Source organism: Medicago truncatula, chromosome 7 (genome assembly GCF_003473485.1).
Source record: "Medicago truncatula cultivar Jemalong A17 chromosome 7, MtrunA17r5.0-ANR, whole genome shotgun sequence".
Lineage (NCBI taxonomy): Eukaryota > Viridiplantae > Streptophyta > Magnoliopsida > Fabales > Fabaceae > Medicago > Medicago truncatula.
This window is the reverse complement of record NC_053048.1, coordinates 8,044,098-8,065,519: the sequence shown is the minus strand read 5'-3', so window position 1 is coordinate 8,065,519 and position 21,422 is coordinate 8,044,098. Positions and strand designations below refer to the sequence as shown.

Here is a 21,422-nt window from a genome sequence, read left to right as displayed (position 1 = left end):
ATTTTTAACATTTTACTCAGATTTGCATATGAATTTTAGATTTGAAGTTTAAAAGATGAAAATGACTTAAAAGAAATAAAAATGTTAAATATGTTTTTTTATCTCTATTAATATACCAATTTTGCTCCTTCTTCGTAAAAATTTGTCCTAAAAAATTAGAATTTTTTTAGGAGTGATTCTTATAACTAGATCGCTGACCCACGCATAATTTCATTAAAAAATATAAAGTCTGCATATAAGTTAATATATTTATAAACTAAAAGAAGAAGAAATTTTTTAGAAGATCAAAACAAAAAGTTAGATATATTTATACTGAACAACATAATTGAAATTAAGCTGAATGATACGATACGTGTGTAATTTTACTTTAAATATTTATTAGTTACAAATAAAGGGACAATGATGTATTTTTATTTGTTTATTATCATTCTGATGCCTTTTTGGTTTTAAATTTAAATAAAAGAACAATGATATAGTGAGAGTGCGCTAAGAATGGCATGCATGCAGAGATGGAAAAAGGGGTGTTTTTGGTAAAGTCACGGTCAATAATGATGGTCGTATGCTATGAAAAAATGACTTTGATGACTTTGATATAGTATTTTTGAGGGGACCTTGACTATAGTTGTAAAGGTGCCATGTCATATGCTTGAGAAAGAAAAAAAAAAACTACCATAAAATTTTGATTCTTTTTTTTTTTTTGACAAAATTTTTTTGATTCTTTTGTGTATACAAATTATTGTTTTTCTTAATTTAAATTTTTTGGAAGCATGTACCATAAAAAACTATGGAAACAAATTAAAAAATTTATTGTTTAGTATTACTTTTTTGGGTTGATGATTAATAGTTTTACCTTTAAGAGTCCATTAATATTACCTTTTTTTTTCATTGTTTAGTATTACCTTTTTTTTAGCCTCTTAAAAAAAAAATTACCTTTTTTTTTTCAAATAGGTAAACATTTTGGATAGTTTTTCATTATATATCCATTTGATGTTATTTAAGATATTTGGATCTATTCAATCTAAATAAGTGATTTTCACATAGATATAGGTTTTTTTTTTTTTTTTTTTTTGTGATTTCATCATCTAAGTGTGGTGGTTTGTTGCTCGTCGCCTTGTGAGGCGTTGTTTGCTTTCCCATCTTCTTGCGTCATTTTATTCACATTTGAAAGATCGATTATTCAATCAAATATTTGGGCGTCAACATTGCAAATCTGGATGTCATGGATATTCTGGTCACTTTAATTTCATCATATATTTTTATAGGCATTATGTCGTTATATGCTATTAACTTGGATGTTGTGAGTTTGTTCGCAGATTCATCATTTACGTTTTTAGCGGTGTTGAATGATGTAATCTCTCGATTTGAATGAATGAATATCATTGTTTTTGTAGAAAAAAAAAAAAGATATTTTGATCTAGTGTTCGATTACGACCGACGCGTATAAAAAAAATATTGTTTGATCGTGACCGATGCATATGAAAAAACATTTATTAAAGAAGTCAACCTCTTAAATAGATCTCAGGTATCTCTGCAGAATGCCAAGATGGCCAAAGGAGACGGAGGAAAGGAATCCGAAGAGCAGCATCTAATCTAAACTACGAATACACTTAAGTATATGTTGATAACAAGCAGTTTATCTTGCTTTATCCTCTAAATGGCAAATGGATTTTTTTCTCAAACTACACAAACATTTCCTACACTTCATATGCATGCTTAAAAATATACACTTCTACAAACTTCAAGCTTATTTTCTATAAAATCTCACTACATGGAAGAATTCGACTTCAGGGAAACAAAATTTGCAATAATATCTATATATAAACTGATTCCATTCACAATGTCGTCTATGCTCAATAAACTAGTCTTGGCATTCTAACTAGGTGAAGCCATTTAATTTGGGAATAAAGTTAGATGAATATTTTGAATCCCTTGTCACAAAAAAGAAAGAAAACAAAAAAAATGTCTACTGAAATGTCATGAGACAGCTTTCGGGGCATACAGCTTGCAACTGGCTTCTGATATTATCGAGATAAGTTGTTATATCACTCGAACACACTATCCGGATCTCTTCTAAAACTTTGGCATTTTTTAAAACAAAATTAATAAATTGGATATGTTGTTCAAGTCCACGAAAATCTGAAACGCAAAATGATTTGAGAGAATATTTGAAACAGCAAGGCACTGAAAGTAATGGCCAGTCGTCTTCAAGATGTATGAATGACACAGATCCCTACATAAAAATAAATTAATGAACAAGTCAATGGACATAAGTAATATTATAGTATTTCTTAACCTCAAAACATGGTACGCAATGCAATAGTAGTGAAGCATGATGTAAGATTTACCACGTGAAAATGAAGAGCTTTCAGATTAGGAGTCTTTAGGAGAATGTCCATTACTACTTCACTAGTGAAAGTGTTAGCCCTCAGAAACAGAAGTGTCAAATTTTGAAATGAAGGAAGAAGCTGAATAGTATCCTCTGAAAACTTAAGACACTAGTACAACAAACATAAATAGTTTGATTATTGTGATATAAAGAAGTATCCAATGAAAAAACATACAGATTATTAAGGCAACATTGTCAATTGAAATCATCCTATACAAAAACAATTTTGACCAAATCTCAAGAGAATATTAAAAAAATATGAAAATCGTGGGAAGAAAAAAACAAAACATACCTGAAGAAAATCCTCTGATAATTTGAGAGATTTTACACTACTAAGTCCACTCAATAGCTCAATTGCACGTTGACCTGAAACTTGTGTTTCTTTTGGATTAAAACACCCAAGATGTATATATGCATCAACTATGGAGGTTGGTTTAACAAGGAAAAACTCTACTTCTGGATTGCTTGTGCAACATAGAGATAAAAGATTCTCAACATCAATTGTGATTGTACATTTGTCGGAATGATTATTATAATCTAGATAACAATGGTCAGAATAGATGGTCAACTTCCTTAATGTAGAAATTGCAAAATGGATATCCCTTGTATTCATCCAATAACAATTATCCAAGGTCAACTCTTGTAGAACAGGACACCCTAAGAAGAGTCGTTCAACCGACTTCTCATTTCCAAAGATAACATTTGAAACTACTAATGTTTTCAGACCAGGAAAACAAATACCACTAGGAATATGTAGTGTGCAAGGAAATTCTAAATGCAGCTTGTTTAATGCATATGAGGCTGTGAACCTATTGGGTAACACATACGTACCTTCTAGATATTCTACGGAAATTTTAAGATCTTGTACTTTGTGCTTCACAACAGAAGATATAAAAGTACTAACTTTACCTACACCGACGAAAACTCTTTGTGTACTAATGCAGAGTCTTTCTACACAATTAGATTTGTGAAGTAATTTGTCCACTTGATCGAAGAGGTAATCCACGGGCTTTGACTTTGAATCATATGACACAACATAACCAATTTCAAAGTCAAAGACGGATAAGTTAGTCCATAAATACCTCCACTTTGTTGCTAATACGGAAGTTCTTATAACATCTTTGGTAGGGAGCAAAGATAGAATATAGTGCAGAATATCGCCATGTAAGTCGCTAATCATATCTTTCCCGTCACCCACATTATGGACTTTGAGATTTTGCAAATCTGGTGCAGATGACATTGTGCTAGCCATGACCTATATATAAATATTGAAAAGCAGTGAGAAGAGTTTCCTATTATACAAAGCAAAAGTATGGCTTTACTGATACATAAAACATGCGATGGTACACAGATCTTTACTGAAACATACTTGGGAGAGAAGACATAGTATCAAAACGGTGAAATTGACGACACAAACTGGCTGGTGACAAATTATTTAAAAATTTAATTTTCACTCAATCACAGACCAATGTGCCGAGAAAAAGAGATAATTTTAGTAAATACTTGATTTGGTCAGTAAAATTGTAATATTGTGTCAAAGCAGCCTTCTTCACCACACTTAATCAATATTCTATATCTGTTATCAAAGACATCCTTTTAAATACATTTCAGTCATTATAAACTTAATGTCATTATTATTAGAAGTAAATTTTGAATAATATTGATAACATATATAGGAATTATAAGTTGATACTATCCTATAAACTAAATTAGGTGTTTAATCGAGGAAATCGAATGTGAGGAAGGAACTATTAATTTAGAGAAAAAAAAAACTTGTTTAAATCTCTATGATTAACAATAAAAAATTTCAGAGGAATGAAAGGCAAGCAAGCAAGCTGCAGCCCTAACTCTTTTAGGATGGCAAAATCAATCCTCTTGAAAAACTACATTCATAGACCTAGAAGACACAACATTGTTATGCATGAACTTTAAACTCTTTGAAAAAAGATCAACAACATCTAGGGCTAGGAGTTAGAAGTGTCAAACGCAAATGGTATAAAAGCTTATTGATCGTCAGAGCACACTTTCTCATGTTGACCACTTTGCTTGAAGCGTCTTTGGGGGGCTGCTTGTCCGTTGTCCCTACAATAAAAACTCTGGTCCCTAATCTCACAAGGGGGGAAACCGGGTCAAATCCACACATGCATGTTTCTCTTTTTACCTACTGAACATCTATTGACCTAAGTGTCGATCTTCTCTCATGTGGGCCGGTCAAGAGATTCACATACACACATATTAATTTAATTTATTTAAATTTTTAAATATAACTATGTCACTAGTACTCAGACAAATAGCATTGCAAAGCAAAACACGAAGATTTCAATTTTGCTACTAGATTGTGATCCGATTGAAATACCTAGATAGTCATAACATAAAACACATAAAATAAACAAAGAAAATCTATCAAGACGGTCTCTAACACAAACACCGGACACGATGCAGATACGTCGAGAATATTAACGTAAGAAATATATAGGAGACTGACACTCATACATAAGAAGAAATTATAACAGAAGAATGTAGGGCAGTAATTCATATATACCTGAGACGATTGAAGCAATAATTTGCCGCAAGTTTTATCAAAGCGTACGTGAAAGTTGTTTATTCTGAGTGTTGGTTTACGGCAGAAGAAAATATATGTAACAGATTTTTTGGGCTTCGGCCTTTTGTACTCCAAAAAACAGTAAATCTTTTTTTGGATTTGTTAAGTTTAGCTTAAATAATCTGAGATTATATTTTTATTTTTTTGACGTTAGCTTATGTCATTTTCTTAAGGAGTGTAAGGTGCTCAATCAGATCGGACCTTCAAATACTACGGGCCTCAAACAAAAAACAGCAGTGCTATTATTCACCATGAAGCAGCAAAACACGAAAACCACGGTATGCACTTAAGGTGGTTATCTCAAACATTATTTTAATATAAAAATTAAAACAAAAAAATAGCTTTTTGGTGGAAAACACGCCATCATAGTCGTATTTCCCATGAATTCACTTTCGAGGATATGGCATTTCCCAACAAAAAATTAAGTCTAACACCCACCTCCCACTTAAATAAAAAAATATGTGTTATATCTTTTTCTTTTTTCGGTACACGTTTAAGTTTTTTTTTCTTCTAGACTCTACTTCTCCCTTTTGTACATAACTCTGATCCTATCAAACCACCCCTAATTTGTATAATTACTTAATCAGTCAATTTGAAAAGCTATTTCATTGAAAGAATCGCAACAATCATTTTTTTTCTTCCCATAAGCCATTCGTTTTACCCTTTTCCACAACAGAAGAGTGACAAATTCAAACGATACCGTTAGATAAATTTCACCTTTTTCACTTAATTTTTTTTTTAATTCCTTTCATGTTTAGAAGTTGTTCTGATTCTGATTTTTTTCAATGAAGTTTAGCTACACAAAAAAATTACGTTTTATTCTACTAGGGGCCTATTTTAAAAAGAGAGACGAGTCTTCTATTTTACATGGACGGCCCTGTTCTTAAGGATGATTATATCATTTTTTAAAATATATTTTGACGGTGTAGCTTTTTTTTTTCATAATTTTTTTAACAGAAATTTTAAAATTAAGCTTACCATAAAAAATTTGTTTGAATAGCTTATTTTAAAATATCATTCTAAATATTTCATCATTTTGTTGTATTTATTTTTTTGAATGATATAAACTTAGAGAGAGAGTGGCGGTAACTATGGGGTAATCCTTTTTTTTTTTTTGCACAAGCTAAAATGAGATATAATAATAATGCAAATGAAACATCCTGCACAAGACGTGCAAAAAGTGAGACACCGCTAAATATTTACAGACAACAAGGTGCTAGATAATGAACGGCACCATCAAGTAACAGCTAAGATAAATTACTGGTGCACTCCCATACAAAAGAGGGGATGTGTCCACCAATCATAATAACAGTAGTTAAAAGATGTCTGCTTTGCTTTCATCCATAAAAAAGAGTTGCATTTGATTTTCTCCAAAAGAACGAGAGAATGTGATGCCTCATTTTGGAAGATGTGTTTGTTCCGATCTTTCCATATCACCCAAACACAAGCATACCATATACATGTAAAATAAGAGTGTGTACATCAGGGAAATTCCGCCATAGAGCAAAATTGAAGGTAGTGCTGTCGTAAATCATTATGATGTAACAAAGACAAGCTTATCCAAGACGATACCAACGACCATAAGATAAAAGAATTACCGCAAGATAAAAATAGGTGACCCGCCGTTTCCTTAACTTCACAGCCAAACACACACAATGAATTAGTTGCGTGAACTATATTCCTTCTAAACAAGTTGCCTCGAGTTGGAAGTCGATTGTGAAGAAGGCGCCACACAAACAGAGACACCTTTACCGGTATGTGCCTATGCCAAACATTGTCGACGAGATTCCTATCCAAGTGATCCCCATGACTAGTAATAAAGCGGTAGGCCTCTCGCACCGAATATCCATGAGCAGTGTCAAGAGTCCATCTCAATTTATCGGTAGCATTAACCTGTAAAACAAAGTTATGTAATAATAAAGAACACTCTCTCACACTCTCCTCCTCCCATGCTAGCAATCGCCGTCGCCACACACACGCCCCTCCTCCGTCTTCCCAACCCTCTATCTCCATTTCGGCCACCGTACAATCCTTATTTACAGCCAAGTCAAAAAGTCGACGGTATTTGAATCGCAATGGCGACTCCCCGACCGAATGATCATGCTAAAATAAAGTATTAAGACCATCTCCCACGAATCATTAACATTGACACCAGTAAGCATATTTTTGCGGAAATTGACCTTTAAACCAGAAATTTCCTTGAACAAAAGCAAAACCGCACGCATAGAACACACGTTTAACCAAAATAGTGTCAACCAGTATCTATCTATGATAATCAAAACAATTGAGAATCTTTTCAAAAATGATTTGTCAAAGTGGAACATCATAAGCCTCCACATAATTTTATCCTAAGTGTCAAAATTTACAAAAATTCATGGTACATAAAATTTTCCCTAATGTCACTGGTCATTGCGCCAATTTTCACGGCTGGAGTTCCTTTCTTTAGGCACCAACCTTGCATGATCTAGACAAACTAATAAAGCACACAATTCAACAAAACCAATTTGGAAATAAGGCAATGTTCTTCTCCGTGGCTTTCCTCAGACAATATAAGAAGAGAAATGAGGGGAGAGTTCACTTTTCTTTTTTAAATTACAGACAATATAATTTATTTATTTTTAAAATAAGTTATGTTGTTTATGAAGTATAATATGATCATTTATCATGTTAAAAACTATTTTATGGTGTCGGTATTTCTTAAAAGAAAGGTGAACCCTCCCCTCCTTTTCCCTCCTAAACCTTCCATTTAAAGAGATGACCCGATCAGCAGCTGAAGCACGCATGTGGCCTCTCAAATCCACACGTATGTAGCCAAGGAGTCGTTTTACTATGCTCAAAATAATCTCTTGTTTTTCTTTCTAGGTACTATGTTGCTTGCACTTGAACTGATATGACAATTACACCTATACTACTGAGCACTTGCAAAAAGAAATACAAATATGTACATCCATGGAAGTCTGAATGACGGCAAACATAATGCTCTTTTAGTGGTTAAACCATTACACGAAAACCATGAAATGGTTAATGATACTTGAATTATCAGTTGAACAAGCTGATAAATATGAAATATAAAAATAAAAAAACTAATTAATATATATTTTGTTTTGAATTAAGATGATAAGAGTAAAATTGACAGAAAAAATAATAAGTTATAAGCTCAAACACTACTTGAATAAAAGGGGTTTAAGCCCGTGTGAAAAATTGTCACCAAACAAGTCTATTTTAGTCATATAAGCTAACAAGTTAGAAGCTATCTGATATAAACTTGAAAATTGACCTTGCCAAACAGAACCTTATAATTCGATACAATTTGGCATAAACGACGCTATTGATTACAATTCAATACAATCAAGGTCACTTCATGAAGAAATTTTTCCTTGATTCTTGGTTTATTTCCTTGAATGCATTAGCATACAAGTAAAGTTCCTTGCTTCACTTCAAACCTTTTGCCACTGCTAACAAAAGGAGTGCAAGTAAATTGTCTTTGTCATGTTGAGTTTATTACAAGATCAGTAAGAGAAACTAAGCACAAGTTAAAGAATTCAATTTCCGATAAACAAAATAAAGTCTGTCCAATAATATCTATATATAAACTGAATCCATTCAGAATGTGTATGCTCCATAAACTAGTATTGGCATTCCAACTAGGTGAAGCCATTTAATTTAACAGAGAAAGAAAATAATAAAAATGTCTACAGAAATGTCATGAGACAGCTTTTGGGGACTACAGCTTCCAACTGGCTTTTGATATTATCTCGATCAGTTAATATGTCGCTCGAACACACTATCCGGATCTCTTCTAAAACTCTGGCATTTTTTAAAACAAACTTAATAAATTGGATATGTTGTTCAAGTCCAAGAAAATCTGAAACGCAAAATGATTTGAGAGAATATTCGAAACAGTAAGGCACTGAAAGTAATGTCCAGTCGTCTTCAAGATCCATGAATGACTCAAATCGCTACAGAAAAATAAATATAAACAAGTCAATGGACATGAGTATCCTTGAAACATGGTTCATATATAATAGAGGTTAAGCATGATTGAAGATGTACCGTATGAATATGAAGAGCTTTCAGATTAGGAGTCTTTAGAAGAATGCCCGTTACTACTTCACTAGTGAAAGTGTTAGTCCTCAGAAGCAGATGTGTCAAATTTTGAAATGAAGGAAGATGATGGAGAGTCTCCTTTGAATACTCAAGATACTAGTAGTACAAAAAGCATAAATAGTTTGATCATTATGATATAAAGAACAATGCAATGAGTATAAATAAAAAAAAACACAAATAAGGCAACATTGTTAATTGGAATTATCTTAAACAAAAATAATAATTGACCAAATCTAAGACAATATTAAAAAATATGAAAACGGTGGGAAGAAAAAAATCAAACATACCTGAAGAGATCCATCTGATAAGCTGAGAGACTTTACGCTACTTAATCCACTCAATAGCTCAATTGCACATTGGCCAGAATAATGTTTGTCTGGTAAAGTGCAACACCCTAGATCTATATCTGCATCAACTATGGAGGTTGGTTTAACAAGGAAAAACTCTACTTCTGGATCGCTTTGGCAACATAGAGATAAAAGATTCTTAACATCAATTGTGATTGTACATTTGCCGGAATGATTATAATAATCTAGATGACGACGGTATGAATAGATGGTCAACTTCCTTAATGTAGAAATTGCAAAATGGATATCCCTTATATTCATCCAATGACAATTATCCAAGGTCAACTCTTGTAGAACAGGACACCCTAAGAAGAGTTGTTCAACCGATTTCTCATTTCTGAAGTAAACCTTTGAAACTACTAATGTTTTCAGACCAGGAAAAGAAATACCACTAGGAATATCTAGAGCGCGAGGAAATTTTAAATGCAGCTTGTTTAATGTATGTGATGCAGTGAACCTATTGGGTAACACATCCGTACCTTTTAGATATTTTAGGGAAATTTTAAGATCGTGTACTTTATGCTTCACAACAGAAGATATAAAAGTACTAACTTTAGCTACACCAACGATACCTCCTTGTGTTTTAACGCAGATTCTTACTACGCAATTAGATTTGTGAAGTATTTTGTCCACTTGATCTAGGTAATCCACCGACTTTGAATCGTATGACTTAACATGACCAATTTCAAAGTTAATGACGGATACGTTGGTCCATAAATACCTCCACTTTGTTGCTAATATGGAAGTTCGGACAACGTCTTGGATAGGGAGAAAACAAAGAATATAATGCAGAATATCATCAGGTAAATTGCTGATCATATCTTTCTCATCGCCCGCGTTATGTTTTTGGATTTGGAGCTTATGTAAGCCTGCTGGAGATGACAATATGCCTCCCATGATCTATACAGAAAAAGTATGGCTACAAATGATACATAAAACATGCGATGATACACTGACCGACATAGTAAATATCAAAATGGTGAAATTGGTGAAATCAACAACACAAACAGACCGGTGACAAATTATTTTAAAAAATTTAATTCTCACTTTCATCATACACCAACGTGCCGAGAAAAAGAGGAAATTTTCATAAATACTTGATTTGGTCCGGAAAATTGTAACTTTTGTTGGGTTTCAAGTGTGAGTAGTTAAGTCCCACATCGACTGAAAATGGAGAAAATGTTGGATATATAAGAGAGGAGACCCCATATACCTAATGGCTTAAGCTTTTGGGTGGACGTTTGGCACATTGCCGCTCCCGACGCTCTCTGGACTCCCCAACAAACTGGTATTAGAGCCCTGGTTAAGCTCGGTAGGGGGAGCGAGAGTGGGATCCTAGCCTGGATCAGGCTGCTGTGGTGTCTAAGCCTCTTATTAGTGTCATGGACGTTTTAGTCCATTGCTACTTCCGGCGCTCCCCAGAAACCTTAAGGCATCAGGTACATGGGTCTCATCTCTTATATATCCGACATTTTCTCCTTTCCTAAGTCAACATAGTTTTCTTCACATAATCAATATTCTAAGTCAACATTGTTTTCTTCACATAATCAATATTCTAAATATGTTATTATCGAAGACATCATTAGCATTTTTACATACAACCAACTCAGTCATTATAAACTTAATGTCATTGTTATTCTACAAATTCAAACAGAAGAATGAATCTTACAGAGATAAAAACTATTAAAAAAAAATTAAATATAAAATTATGTCACTACTATTTCTGACAAATAGCATTGTAAAGCAAAACTCAAAGTCTCAAGCTTTTGCTAATTTCAATTTTCTATGAGTTTGAGATCCGAATGGAATACCTAGATAGTCATAACGTAAATTAAACAAAAACAACCTATTAAGCACGGTCTCTAACACGAACACTGGATACGTTGAAAATACTAATTTCAAACAAATATAGAACATCGACTTGATACATAAGAAAAAATTATAACGAAAGAATGTAGGGTTAACAGATTCATAAATCATACCTAAGAAGATATTGAAGAACTATCACTGATGCAAGTTTGATCACAGCTTAAGAACCTGTCTGATATTAGTCGGAACTATTTATATAGAGTGTGGCAGAAAAAAATATATATATTTAAAGCAAGAAATACCGAGAAGGAATAGGGAAATTCTGTTATATTAGATATTAAATTTTATTCGAAATTTAAATTTAAATTTGAATTAAATCAAATCAGAAAGAAAAAAAAAAACCAATTATACCTCATTAATTTATACCTATGTATTTTTATTAACTCTTTTTTGTTTTTTGTAACAAAAAATAATTGTTATTAGATTAGAGTGAATGTAGCTGTCAAAAGATTTAGGTGTTTTCGTAACAAATGATCTCTTTTATATAGTTGTATCCAAACAAACAAAATTATTATTTTTTAGATAATTTTTATTATGATAAATAACATAAAATAGATTCTGATTTTCTTTATAAATTTTCTAAAAAAGATAATCAATAAAATCTTCAATGTAAAAGTCATTTATATTTTAATCCATAACAAGCGGGTCTAATGAGACAGTTTTTTATTAATTTTTTTTTTTAAAAAAAAAAAAGTAACTTTAAAGAATATTTCATATGTTTGTTACAATTTAAAAAAAAAATTATAATCTAAAAAAAAATCTAAATACAACTTCAAATGAAAAGTTGTTAAGAGTAGCTTTTAAAAAAAATTGATTTTTTTTAGAGAGCTGGAAAAATAAGTATCAAAAGATGGAGGTAGTTTTGTACTGAAAATCACTTTTATATAAATGTATAAAAAAAAACTAAGAGGTTGTCTGTTTAGGTTTTCAATTGCAAATATACAATTTAATTTCAGTCATTTTGGTTTCATATATCTTGTATCTGTTTCTGTTTTGGCAACTTTGAATTAAGTTTTTTCCCGCAATGGAGAAACAACAACAATTGATTTTACCACCAAATAGAATCAAACACCGACAATAACAGAGGATAGTAAAAGAGAATATAGAAATGGGAAGGGTTTTGATGGATGGACATTGTGGTTGACCGATGAAAAAAAAAATTTGATATATTCATTTTATTAAGTTAGAGTTTCAAAATTAAACCACATTGATAGAGGAACAATGAGCAATCTCTTTAAGTTTGAAAAAAATCACCAAAGTACAAAAGGATGTGAAAAAATTGTCGAAAATTAAGGGAGTTCATAAGGTAAAATTATAGTCACTAGTTATTTTTTATTTTTATGAGAGGTAACAAACACGATATGAGTATATATACGTTCAGTTTTTTCACTTATCTTTTAAAAAGTGTAACAAACTAGATAAATATATCTATCATTACTTTTTCATTATCTCAATTATATCCTCAAACAACTTTTTTCTATAATAAAGATTGTTGTTGGTATTATTAAAATAAATAAGAATTTAGATTATTTTTTTGTTATATTGTTACTACCATTGAAATAGATAATCATGATTAGTTTGATTTGTTATAATTTGAAAGCAAAAAACATTTATATTTTTACTTTTAATCAAAATAAAAATTTCATAAAAAAAACACCGTTCATAAATTTCAAACCAAACTAACCATGATTATTTAACAAGCTTTGAAAATTATGAACAGTGTTTTTCTTTTTATGAAATTTTGATTTTGATTAATACTAAAAATATAAATGTTTGTTGCTTCCTAGTTTTTTATTTTTTATTTTTTTAAGAGTTGTTGCTTCCTAGTTATAACAAACCAAACTAACCATGATTATTTAACAATATAACAAAAAAAATTCTATATTCTTTTTTTTAACGACATCAACAACAATCTTTATTATAGAAAAAGTTGTTTAATGATATAATTAGGATAATGTAAAAGTAAGTTAAATATATTTATCCTGTTTGTTACATTTTTTAAATGATAAAGAAAAAATAAATCAAAACTAATATATATATATATATATATATATATAATATATATATCGTGTTTGTTACATTTTTTTAATATTTAAACGTATTCTTATCTATTTGTTACATGTGTTATTTGTATTGAAAATTGAAGACATTTTTAAAAAGAGAAAAAGTCAATCCAAAAGAACTGAAATGAATTATTTTCATATTACTAATTTGTATTCTAATATAAAAGGTTAATATTGAATACACTTCTATAACAAAGCTTAGTAATAATTATACACAAAATACACTTATAATAAACTGGATTTTTTTTCCAGTATATATAATATAGGGTTAGCTAAGATTTTATCTAAAGGAGATCCTCCTCTCAAAATTCAAGACCTGCATGCTAAGTTGAATACTCTCTAGAAGCCTTTGAGTAAATGGGGAATTGTTTCTTTAGGAAAAGGTTTTTATGAATTTGTTTTATCTTTTGTTGAGGATGTTAATCATGTTCGTGCAGTGCTTATTTGGAGCCTAAAACCTGGTTTTCTCAAACTTTTTGCTTGGTCTCCCGACTTTAATTCGAACAATCATAAACAACAACAGCGCAATGCTGGGTTCGTTTTCTGGAATTGCCTCAAGAATATTGAAGTCCTAATATTCTCTCTGCAATTGCTAGTTGTCTCGGAACGCCTATGTGTTTGGATGATGCAACAAGTAAGTGTCCTCTAGAGAGATCTTTTGGTCATTTTCCAAGAGTTTTAATTGACATTGATTTATCTGCTAAAATACGACATAAATTGTGGGTTGAAAGAGAAGGTTATGTTTTACTTGTTAATGTTTATTATGAAAATCTTCCACTTTTTTGTTCGCATTGTCGAAACACTGGTCATAGTTTTTCTAATTGTAAACTTGTTAAAGTAAACCAAGAGAAAGTGATAACTCATGAGAAGCATAAGTGCTTGGGAAAAAATATGTTCTTGTTTAGAAGGATGATTTGGGTGAGGAACCAACGAATTGTGTGACAAATAATGTCACTGAAACATGTGTCGACAATAATCCACATTTGGAATCTGCTAAGGTTTTGAAAACAACTGTTGATGGAGAGGTTGTGAGTACTATTGATATCATGCATCAAGAAGACATGAGTGCTCAAATAATGAGAAATTGAGTGTTTCTATCGAAGAGCGCTCTAAAAAGGCCATTCATGATGTCTTTGGATCTGGATCTTCTAATTCAGCTAATTGTGAACCACAGAGAGAGGATTATCCTGATATGCGTTTGGTTCATGGAATGATGCAATGGAAAAATTGAATGTTGTTGTTGATGATAATTTAAATCCCATTGTCGCTCATGACATTGAGATTTTGAGGAAGTATGCTTGCAAAGGTAATGATGTTGCAAATATGGGGCCTCGCGTTTATACTGATGAAGAAGAGATAGAGGCTGATATCAATTATTTGAAGAACCGCTCTACTGCTACAGAAGAGCCTTTCACCAAAGTGGTGTCTAAAACCACCAAAAAGAATTTGAAGAAGGTTTTTCATGTTCATAACACCCGCTCTAAGGGTAGGTTACCGGATTGACTCATGAACTTGCTTTGTGTTTGTTTTTTTTTCTTGCTCTTTTTCTTTTCCTTTTGGGTTTCTTGTTTTTTATCTCTTCATTTCTACTCTTTGTTGGGTGTGGCATTTTGCCCTTAACTTTTTAGCTTGAGAAGGATTTGGTCTATGTCCCCCTTCTCTTTTTGTTCTTGTTTCCTTTCTTTTATATATTTCTATTAGCCTAAAAAAAATATAGAAAATTTAAACTAGTCCTCGTAATAAAAAGCGACAGGTTTTGGTCTCTATATAATTAATCAGCACATAATTTTAGTCGGTGTTTTTTTTCTAAGGATGGTCGGTGTTAATTTACACTTTTTTTTAATTATGCTTAAAATTTTAAATTTTTCAATGATTTTTTACAAACATTTTAAGAATAGTATTAGAAACTCTATTATAAAAAATTTAGAATGTTTTAACATGTATTGAATTAAATATGAAATTTTTAAAATAAAATTAATGAAAATTTGGATCTAAAAATTAAATTTTGAGCTAATTTTTTTTGGATAAACTTTTTATAATATTTTAAACAAGCCTGTAAAAAATCTTTCAAAAATTTAAGCATAATTATTATTTTTTTAATTTAACAAATTAAAGACTAATACTATCTATTAAAATTTATTATAAGGACTAAAACATATCATTTTTTTATAAAGATTAAAAACGAAATTGACTATAATTATATAAAACAAAAATTTATTTAACCTTATAAAAGTGTTGCAATGTGATGTCTATGTATAGAAAGAAATGAGAGAGTATATTATTGGGACATGAGAGGATAGGTTGTGGTTACACTTTTAGCACAATGGATAAGTCAAATTCAGAAGAGTGTCCTCCAACCACATAGATAGAACAATATAACACAATAACTATCAAGTTTCATTTTCTTTGCAAAATCCAAGCCAACAATGGCATCCCTTCAGACTTCACCTACACTTCACAGAACTCTCTTTCAAAACTCTTTCCCTCAGGTACTCTCATGCATTAACTTGTTGTATATATATTGTTTTATTCATTCTTTTCTGCCTCTGATAGTGATTGTGTTGCAGAAGCATGGTAGTAGTAGTAGTAGTAGTAGTACTTTTCGTAGAAGAGAAGGCATTTCCTTCATTGTCAAAGCTGAACAAGAACTTTCATCTTCTTCAACAGGTTGCTTTCTCAAGGTTTCTTTTATTTTATCTATTGAGCTTGAATTACAGCTATTGTTATAGTATATTATTATGCAGCATGGTCACTTTAGATTGAATGTGTCTCTGGTGTCTGATACGTGTCAGTGTATGACATTGACACATAAAACTTAGTATATATGGCACTTCTATACATAAAACTTGGTATATATGACAGTGACGCATGCAATTACATTTTTGTGTGAATTATAATTTATAATATTATATTCAATAACTTTCATTTTCTAAAATTATTATCGGTGTCTTTGTATCTGTGTCAATATCGTATCTGGTGTTCATGTCTGTGCTATCTTTTGGGACTTTACTTGTACTACAAGTAGAATTGGACTCCTTTTGTTGTTCTTTGATTCTTGAGTTTTCAAAAGATAAGCATTTGGCATTGAAGATGCTTGCATCAATGGTCATTAATGTAGGCAGATTAACTCCTTATGAAGATGCATTGTGCAATGGTTCATTTTGTTGGTTGTTAGGGTGTTTGGATAATTAGTTCAATAAGTGCATTTCTTCTAAGTTCACAGTCCCCGGAGGAGTGGCTCAGTGGTATAGGTTCGACACTGAAGGAATTCTTTGTAGGAGGTCCAAAGTTCGATCACAACCCAACAAATTAATCACAAACATTTGCTGATAAAAAAATGAATGTTCAAATTCATTATATTATTTGTGTTTAGATGTACAAATTGAAAAACTATTTGTATTCTCAACAATTGTTTTCAATAGAATTTTGGGTGGACAGGAATTGGAAAATGGATTTCAGCATTGCATAAACAGCTTCTTGAAGCTACCATAAGGAGTTTATTAAAACAAACTAAAAATAGCTTGAGTATATCATATGTTATTTTTAAAACTTCTTCCAAACACTTCTCCGTGTTTTTGTCATCAGATACACTCAAATAGTCGTTTCGTACTTGACTGTATAACGAACAATCTCGGTTAACACCTCGCAAATATCATATAAACCACACATGAACAATCTCGGCTAACGCCTTGTTTGTGTTTTTGGAGAAACGATACTATGAATTACATGTTACTCGCTGTGAATTATAAATAAGTTTACCTATCAATTCATACATGTTTTAACAACTTCATTAGAGAATGATCTATTTATCTATTTTGCTTTGAATTGATTGCGATACTTTTCAGATATATCAGGAAGGCGCCAAGCGATTGCCATTGCAGCTACTGCCCCATTAGTTTTTCTGTTCAACCAATCCTCAATTTCTTGTAAGATTGCATTTTAAGCAGTTATTTACCACCTGCTGTCTTTCCTAAATACTGATTCCTGACATCCTGAGAGTATTCCCTTGATATGGCTCAGTTGCCGCCGATAATAAGTCAGGATTTCAGCCAGTTGTGGATAGGAAAGATGGATATCAGTTTGTCTACCCTTTTGGATGGCAGGTGAGCATTGTTATATACTGTCTGCTTCAGTATGAATTTTATATCTATTGCTTGTTGAAGAGGTTCTTCTACAAATATAGCAAACTTTGATTTTAGTCCCTGTATTATTTTTACCCGTACAATATCATAAACCGTCATTTTTGGTCTCTGATGTTTGGTTCTATGTTAAAAAAAGCCGATGTTGGTAAACGTTTGGTGACGTGGCAAGATGTGACTCGGGTGGTGGTGGTGGTGATTCAGAAGTACAAGTGAATGACACGTCATTAAGAAAACCAATGTCATAGGTGCCGTGTTGACCAACGTCGGCCGCATCAGCTTTTTTCAACAGAGAACTAAAAACTGACACCAAAAATTATGGTTGCTGATACTGCAGGGGTAAAAAGCATAAAAAAAGAAAATCACAGGGACTAAAATCAAAGTTCGTTATATCTGTAGGGAATAAATAAATAATTAAATCATTTATCAGTAAAAGGTTAAAATGGAAGTTAAGGTTAGCTCTTTGTTTTTCTTTTGTCATGGGGAGTGGGCAGGAAGTAGTGATTGAAGGTCAAGATAAGGTGTTCAAAGATGTTATCGAACCACTCGAAAACGTCAGCGTAACAATGATCCCAACAAGCAAACAGGATATTAAAGAATTTGGGTCCCCTGAACAGGTTAGAGGCTTATAGCAGTGTGAGTTGCATTGATTCTAGAAAGAGAATAAGAGTTGTGTTTTTCATCTTATTTTAAATTTGTTTGCAGGTTGCTGCAACTCTGATAAAAAAAGTTTTGGCACCTCCAAACCAGAAAACAAAGATAATTCAAGCAACTGAGGTTTGTTGTCTTATATCGATTCTCCTTGTTTTTGATGTCATTATAACATTTAAAAACCGAACTAGACAGCGAATTGGTGAGAATGTTTGTTCTTGGTTCAACTACTTTAAACTGCTCGAACTGAGACGAAACCACAGTAGAACTGTTCAAAAAACCAAACAGTAGACAGCGCCAATTCATGATTCAACTTGTTGAACCGGCCGGTTTGGTTTTTATTTGTTCAGCAGCCATATATGTGGCTTTGTCCTGGAAGAATGAAATAGTATACTAAGGATAGGATTTCACCAATGTCAAGAGTGGCATGTAGTCTTGCATTCCAATCTTATTTTGGCAAGGTTTTGAACATTTTCATCTTCTTCGAACAGCTATTTTTGTTTAAAAACCAAAGTTTAGATGAATACTGGTGGGCCTATTTGGATTTTTTTTGTTTGAGTTTATCTACTAGCATGTCCATAAGTTGTTTTTGGCTTATTTTCGTAAACTCTTCAAGATAGTTTATGAAAATAGCTTACAGCTTATATAAAAAGAGTTGGACTTTATTTTACCTTTTGTTATAAAAATAACTTATACATAGCATTAATGTGGTAAGTGTTTATCCAAACAGGATCTTAGTGGTTTGCAATATTATACACAAATTAGTGGTAGGAAATATGGTTTATAATGAAGAGTATCCACTTCAATTTTTTGGTTAAAACATCAGATTTTGTTTAGCTTCTTGAGGATATTTAGTAAGAGGGGGATAGTCATCATATTGGTCTTCCAAAATTCATAGGGAGATTTACCATTTAGAAACTTCTTGTGAATATATTTCCAATTTAGAAATATTGTCAAAAAGAAAGGGTAGTCAATATCTGATTAAAGTATTATATCAATAACAAGTCTTTGAATTTTGTTAAACTGTTAATTTGCTTACTGTTGTCAAGTAGCAAATACTGAAGTTCCTTGGTCCTGGAAAACCCGGATGGGGGACGTAGTGCCCTCTATAAAGGACGATTCAACCTAGATATACTCACAAGGAAGGATACACAGCAAGCCATATCTCCTATCAAAAAGTAAAACACTTCGCCTTGTCCCAAGGCTCGTGCTTGGGGGGCTTGTGGACCGGGAAAACCCGGATAAAGGGCACAAAGCCCTTCCTAAAGACCAGAATAAACATGAGCGCCCTTCATAAGGGCCGAAGTAGTCTTAGGCGGCCATCATGAAGGCACCGCCATAAAAACCTTCTAGAAGCCTCAATGCTTATCTCGGCCCAAGAAACTTTATGCCTAAGTTAGCGAATAAACAGGCCCAATTACTGCTATAAATACCCACCTTGAGAGCATTCTGAGGGCATGACCTAAATAGATTAACCCTAGTCTGATAAATCGTACACACTGCAAGTACATTCCAAAAGCTTAATCTTCTTGTCTTTGGTATTTTTATTTTTTTTTTGAAGAATTGTCTTTGATTTTGTTGTTTATTTTCTAAGTTTGAGATACCTAATCACATTATTGAATATGTGCATTGTTATTAACACCTCTTGTCCGCAAAAAAATTGATGATAGCCTGTAATAATTAATGAATATGTGCATCTTGCTACCAAGTTGTTAAGCTCAAGTGATTAATGATCTTCAGTTAAGGTTGAATTGATTTGAAGTACCCGAGTTTATACCTTGGCTAAAACAGTCATTGGTCATGTTTTACTTATTTTCTGGCCAAACTCTGGTAATCCAGGCCCCTTTTAAAAACCTGAGGGATAAGACAAAACAATAATACATGCATTGTGTATATATGAATATAACAAACATTGATCATAACTTCTGTGTCGCCAGCGTGAGATTGACGGAAAAGCATATTATCAATTCGAATTCGTTGCTCAGGCTCCAAACTACACTCGACATGCTCTCAGCGCAGTCTCCATTGGCAATGGTATGGTTTTGGATTCTTATTCTTAATCTTTCAAGTGCATTAAGTGATTAAATTCTAAATAATTTTTTTTGTTGCAGGTAAGTTTTACACCTTGACTACAGGAGCAAATGAGAGAAGATGGGGAAAGATGAAAGACAGATTGAACACCATAGTAGAATCCTTCCAACTTTTCAAAGTTTGATTGCAATCAATTATTTTGTACTACTAAATATAATAAACTCTTCATCGGCAAGAATGTTCATTTTCGAGTTTATATCTGTTTTAATAGCTATTCATCAATGGAGTCTTTGCAGTTATGGTTGTTACTTCGGAATTGCTATTTAGAAGACATAATCATACTGCATATATAACAGTTAATTGCATCTAAATAGCAATTCTGGTCAATCTTTAACATAGATTCCATTCATCAATGTTATGGTTGAATATAATATGGCAAACCCTTCTGCCTAGGTAAATAGAACTCTTTCCAAAAGATGAAAATGAAAATCAGAATTATTTATGCAGTCCTTTAATGTGTTAGATTATACATGTATCTTTTTTTTTTCTTTTCAAATTGGTTCTTAAATTAAAAAGAACTATATGGTCGTTAAATTGCATCTAAATGACAATCATCGTCTACTTCACTAGATTGCCATAAAATCCGAGACTGACTTATAGGATGGAGTTTAACTCTTTTGCTTTTTAATTTTGTGATTTGTTTATCGAATGAAATTCGTGTTTGATAGTTCTCTATATGGAAGTTGAACCTTGTAACTTTCAAATCCATTTTATATTCAACACACTTTACCTTTCACCTGTTTTGATTTGTTTCATTAGCATTCTTGAATATTTGTATATTGGCTTCATTTTTGCCTAAAATAAATATTCATGTGAGATGTTAAACACGATGTGTCAACATCCTGGCAAGGTTCGGTTGACATGCATCCTGCCTTGTTTTACGCACGCGCTATTTTATTTAAGGTATCAACGCTTTTATTCTTGTTGGTCAAACTGCGTGTTTTTAGCACAGGATCGGATCGGTTTGTGATTTCCTAAGATTGTGTTATCTACTTAGGAAAGTTAGGAGGTGATCAGGATGTTCCTAATAATGTACCTACATATTAGGAGTTTCCTTTTATGATTTTGTTGTACGTGAAATGGATCACAGGATTGTTCTGAAGCCCAACAAGATTAATGACTCGTATTGCTTTAGTATTTAAACAAGACTGGAAGACCTAGAGAAGT

At 32.1% G+C, this 21,422-nt stretch overlaps 3 protein-coding genes across 4 annotated transcripts; 1 reads left to right on the top strand and 2 right to left on the bottom strand.

The window, feature by feature from the left end:
* Positions 1–1,963: 1,963 nt before the first annotated feature.
* LOC120576949 (F-box/LRR-repeat protein At3g26922) lies at positions 1,964–3,626 on the bottom strand. Its single transcript, XM_039827815.1, has 3 exons — positions 2,679–3,626; positions 2,346–2,495; positions 1,964–2,230 (listed from the first exon to the last, which is right to left on the bottom strand). The coding sequence occupies exons 1-3, from the start codon at positions 3,624–3,626 to the stop codon at positions 1,964–1,966; spliced, it is 1,365 nt and encodes a 454-aa protein (XP_039683749.1).
* A 2,918-nt stretch (positions 3,627–6,544) lies between these two features.
* LOC120576948 (F-box/LRR-repeat protein At4g14103) lies at positions 6,545–10,435 on the bottom strand. The gene is made up of 6 exons (XM_039827814.1): positions 9,383–10,435; positions 9,042–9,191; positions 8,890–8,947; positions 7,112–7,254; positions 6,741–6,881; positions 6,545–6,622 (listed from the first exon to the last, which is right to left on the bottom strand). The coding sequence occupies exons 1-6, from the start codon at positions 10,337–10,339 to the stop codon at positions 6,545–6,547; spliced, it is 1,527 nt and encodes a 508-aa protein (XP_039683748.1). The 5' UTR covers positions 10,340–10,435.
* A 5,216-nt stretch (positions 10,436–15,651) lies between these two features.
* Positions 15,652–20,626, top strand: LOC25497707 (psbP-like protein 1, chloroplastic). Of its 2 annotated transcripts, none has more exons than XM_013592408.3 (8): positions 15,652–15,863; positions 15,942–16,041; positions 17,229–17,300; positions 17,395–17,477; positions 18,008–18,130; positions 18,219–18,290; positions 20,102–20,198; positions 20,276–20,626. In XM_013592408.3, the coding sequence occupies exons 1-8, from the start codon at positions 15,801–15,803 to the stop codon at positions 20,377–20,379; spliced, it is 714 nt and encodes a 237-aa protein (XP_013447862.1). In that variant the 5' UTR covers positions 15,652–15,800; the 3' UTR covers positions 20,380–20,626. The 2 variants fall into 2 exon arrangements, with proteins under 2 accessions (XP_013447862.1, XP_013447861.1); XM_013592407.3 differs by having other exon boundaries at positions 15,653–15,863; positions 17,220–17,300.
* The last annotated feature ends 796 nt before the right edge of the window (positions 20,627–21,422 follow it).